This window comes from Penaeus monodon, chromosome 12, assembly GCF_015228065.2.
Source record: "Penaeus monodon isolate SGIC_2016 chromosome 12, NSTDA_Pmon_1, whole genome shotgun sequence".
In the NCBI taxonomy this organism is placed as follows: domain Eukaryota; kingdom Metazoa; phylum Arthropoda; class Malacostraca; order Decapoda; family Penaeidae; genus Penaeus; species Penaeus monodon.
This window is the reverse complement of record NC_051397.1, coordinates 930,482-935,481: the sequence shown is the minus strand read 5'-3', so window position 1 is coordinate 935,481 and position 5,000 is coordinate 930,482. Positions and strand designations below refer to the sequence as shown.

The 5,000-nt window shown below is 39.2% G+C and overlaps 1 protein-coding gene across 1 annotated transcript in view; it reads left to right on the top strand.

Moving 5' to 3' along the window:
• LOC119579164 (probable 3',5'-cyclic phosphodiesterase pde-5) overlaps nt 1–5,000 on the top strand; it is a gene marked incomplete in the record, with an annotated part of 68,844 nt that overhangs the window by 51,632 nt on the left and 12,212 nt on the right. Inside the window, 1 exon segment of the mRNA XM_037926861.1 lies at nt 4,231–4,331. Coding sequence (XP_037782789.1) covers nt 4,231–4,331 — 101 coding nt within the window.

Here is a 5,000-nt window from a genome sequence, read left to right as displayed (position 1 = left end):
GATCCCGGATTGCTTGTTGGAGATCCTAGCTTGCTTGTTGGAGAACCCAGCTTGCTTGTTGGAGATCATGTCTTGCTTGTGGGAGATCACGGTTTGCTTGTTGGAGGTCCTGGATTGCTTGTTGGAGATCCCGGCTTGCTTGTTGGAGATCCCGTATTGCTTGTTGGAGATCCCGTCTTGTTTGTTGGAGATCCCGGATTGCTTGTTGGAGATCCCGGCTTGCTTGTTGGAGATCCCGGCTTGCTTGTTGGAGAACCCGGCTTGCTTGTTGGAGATCCTGTCTTGCTTGTGGGAGATCACGGTTTGCTTGTTGGAGGTCCTGGCTTACTTGTTGGAGATCATGTCTTGCTTGTTGGAGATCCTGGCTTGCTTGTTGGAGATCATGTTTTGCTTGTTGGAGATCATGTCTTGCTTGTTGGAGATCCCGGATTGCTTGTTGGAGATCCCGGCTTGCTTGTTGGAGATCCTGGCTTGCTTGTGGGAGATCCCATGCAATCTGCTTGTGATAATACAGGCTTGTTGTTGGATCCGGCCTTCTGTTGAGAATCATTCTTTTTAGATCCTGGTTTGCTTGTTAGATCTGGTTAGCTTTTGTTGGAGATCTGCTTGCTTGTTGGAGATCCTGGGTTTTGGATCTTTTTTGGCTTAGATACTGGCTTGCTTGTTGGAGATCCTGCTTGCTTGTTGGAGATCCATGTACTTGCTTGTGGGAACCGGCTGCTTGTGAGGACTGATCCGTTTTGCTTGCTTAGGAGAATCAAAGGGTTGCTTTTGGGGATCGGATTGTCTTTTGAGATCTGGCTTGCCTGTTGAGATCCGGCTTTGTTGGAGATCCTGCTTCTTGTTGGAGATTCCTGGCTCTGTGCCGCTGCGTGTCTGGAGATCCCGAGCTTGCTTGTTGGAGACAGTGCAGTGGCTTTGGAGATCCTGGCTTGCTTCGATGGGAGATTCGCTTCAGCTCATTGAGAGATCATCACATTCTGCTTACTCGGAAAGGATCAAATGCACGCTGATAAATAACAGGAATCTGTTCCCTGTTGTGGGTGTTGACTGTGATCCACCGGTAGGCATGCTGTGAAACTTGGGTTTCCGTTTATCGGTGTCAAATCCCGCTTGTTTAGGGGATATTCTACCATCTAGTATTTACTTTTTAAGAAACTGGATCTTCGTTATTCTTTTCTTCATGCTTTTCTTTATCCTGTTTATATATTTTTATTATTTTTACTGTACTTGCATGGTAGAGTTTCCACTTATACTGTCTTACTACTCTTCTGTCTACTCTGTAACCTTCACTAGAATTCACTGAGCTCTGTGCCGCTGGCAGTCGTCTGAGATTCCTGAAGCTTACCTTTACAAAAAGGACATGGCTTTATAGCCTATTTTCTATTAAATTATTTCTTCATCATTGAATACATCAACATTCTGTTCCATACTCGGATAAGGGTTTTATGCAAATGTCACCATCGCATCAAATAACAGAATATTTCCCTGTTGTGTGGTGTGCTGACTGCTGATCCACACGGTAGGATGCTGTGGACTGTGGGTCTCGATACGCCCCCTTGAGGTGGATTCCCCCATTACATCTCTCCTTTTCCTTCTTGTCTTCTCTCTCTCTCTCTCTCTCTCTCTCTCTCTCTCTCTCTCTCTCTCTCTCTCTCCTCTCCTCAGATCTGGTCGACAGATGCATTCGGACTCCACCTTGATTACCGACGTTGGCAACTGTTTTATGACGATTTCGTATTTTTTAAAATGTCAAACGAGATTTAAGATTAAGAAATATTGCTTAAGCGCCTGGAAATGAGATTGTTAAGTTATTCTACAAAACACCGCTGGCTGCTGGGAAGAATCTTTGTAGTCTAGTAATTGATCTAGCATTAGCATGTCTGTGATGCATGAGGGTTTGCATAGACGTAGGTGATTCGTGAGTTTCTGCACAGTCACGCGGTTGAGGAAATACGTCAGCATTTACCAGTATGATTTATCTATAGGAATGACAAAACTTTGAGTCCAGCGAGCCCGTTCGGAATCCTTGAGATAAGCTTGTAAAAATACATGAAAGAGATATCTGGTACCTGAATTATGAGTCGCCGCGTCTGCCTTGTGAAGTGCTTTATTTCATTTCCAGTCGATTATTTCTCACAAGTCGGGCGGTTTAGTGTCTCAGAAAGGATGTTGCAAGGCTAAAATTGCTCTTTATTTTCGAATTTTCTAGTAGGAAGTGAAATTCCGGTATGGGCGAGAATTTTTCCTGACGATCGGTCATTATTTTACATACTCGTAACAGTTATTATATGGCTGTTGGATTTACTCTGCTGTGCCTATGTTTGCAGATATATTTAATGACACAAAATTCCTTTGTTTTTGATGAGCCGAATGTATTTAGGCGCCATTTATTCCCTACAGCTGCAAGCGATCTCCAAAATCCAACCTGCGCAATTGTTGATTTTTTCTCTTTCGTTTTCATGCGATTATTGAAGAAAAATGTTCCTTGAGTTTCTTTCAAGAATGGTATCGAATTGGGATCTTTCATGTTATCCCGGTAGCTCTTGGCAAGGTCCTAAACTCGATATGTCCCTCGCTAGAGCGGGATTTTTTCCCTCGAGTTAGCTTTTTTATGCCCTCAGTATTTGTCTATATGTGCGATTTTCTGTCAGTGATCGATGGAATAAAATGCTAGAATTCTTCCTTATTACTGCTATGCGCTCGTGTTCCCCAAAGTCTACTATTAATGTCGCTCATGCATAGAGCGCCTTGATTGCGAAAACCGGCTAAGAAAACTGGTCAGAAGGGTAGAGGTACATATTGAAATGTTCGTTTTATCCCCCTGGAGTTTTTGGTCGGAATCGAAACCGAAGAGTAAAGGTTTAGAAGGAAACATTTTATTATAATTTCTGTAATGATGATTGTTAAATTTCAGTATATATAGAGAGATAGATAAATAGATAGATAGATAACCAAACATATAAATAGATAGATACTGATATAAATATATGTTTATGAGTGTTTATGTACTTATGTGGGTGTTTGTGTATATATGTACATGTGTGTGCAGAAGTATATGCATGTATATATTTATGTGAGTGTATGTGCGTCCTTGATGTGTGTGTGTATATATATATGTATATATATATATATATATATATATATATATATATATATATATATATATATATATATATTTAGATAGATAGATAGATAGATAGATAGATATATGCTCACACACGCACACACATTGTCTGCAGCAAGCACGTGTCCACAGACATCCCTCGAGCAGCGGACGAACGCGGAGCTGGCAACTTCGCCATTGCCGTAGCGTTATTGTGTCAATGAATTCAATACGGTCCGCTACCTTGGCAACAGGGTAAACAACATTCAACCCACACCCTTGAGTAGGAAATTCTCTCATTATGGCAACATTTGCGTCGATTTTTTTCCTTCTTCGTCTTCTCTCGAATGGCATCATCTCTCGACGCGCCATACTTAGCGAGCGTGTTGCCGCAGTCTTATGGTCTGCTTTGATAAGTTTCAAAAGAAATTATCTGTTTGATAGGCACATAAGGGAGGGGCGGGGAGGGGGAGGGCAGGAAGGAGGGGAGGGAGGCGGGTGGGGAGGGGAGAAAAGTTTTAGTCTGTTTATAATGAGGTTTTCATCATTGGGTAATTCTGTTTTATGGCACTTTTTAAGCGAGTCGCGACAAGAATCGATCTCCACGAAGCCAACCAACCCAATTTTTTTTTTTTTTTTTTTTTTGTCTTATATATTTTTGTATATACATTTATATATATCATATATACAGTATATATATGATATATATATATAATATATATATATATCTATCATACATACATGTATATATATATATATATATATATATATATATAATATGCATGTATGTATATACGGGTGAGTGTGTGTGTGTGTGTGTTTCCGTATATATGTGGACTCATTCTTTCGTTTTTTGCGTGCTTATACGTGTGTGTGTGTACAAAGTATTACAATCTTTTGGTTAAACCAATAAAAAAACGTTACTGATTCATTTTTAAGCAGTGCTTAATTTTGTAAAACTTTCATAACTATTTTTACAACCTTATATATTACAGGTATTTAAGAGTCCGGAGGTACAAGCGGATCATCTGGCCCACTGCTGTTGAGATTATTTCCTTTCTCTCTCTCTCTCTATCTTTTGCTCATTGCAGATGAATTAACATTTGAGTTGCATCCTGTTGCAGGTAGCGTTAGAGGTGCTCAGTTACCACAACTCATGTAATGATGAAGAATTTGACCTTATACAAGCACAAAGTCTTAATGAAGCACCTCCGGGGGTGGATGAGTAAGTATCTCGTAAGGATCTACATAAGTTTCCCCGTGTAGATGTCTGCCGCCGTCTTCTCGTTTTCTTTGGGTAATCACGTTTTCTTTACATGCTCGTCTGCAGGGATGACTAACCTATCCTTTCTCTCTTCAGTTTGCAGAGCCGTAAATAATACAAAGATTATGAATGTACCGGGAAGTGTAGCCTAAGTCACGTTCTATTACGTAATTTCCTTGATTGATATTACTTATGATCAGCTTTGGAGTTTAAGCACTATATATATATATATATATATATATATATATATATATATATATATATATATATATATATATATATATATATATATATATAGTGTTATTTTCTATATGTTCTAATGTATCAACTACATAAAGTAAAGTAGGCTTAATACAGTTCCACTATTCGTCTATGCTCATCATTCTTCTTTTATCATCACTCATATCTCCTATCTTATCTCTACTTCTCCATTCAGTCAATGCCATAACCTCCTTGCATAAGATACAATAAAAATTATAATTACAAAGGAAAGTAATTTACGACATACATCAGTGATTCAAGTAATAATAATAAAAATAAATAAAAATATATCTAAAAAATAGGTGTATACTACCCACAACAAAGACTTAAAAAACGGTATTTCTAGGCGCGGATGCCTACTCACCCTCT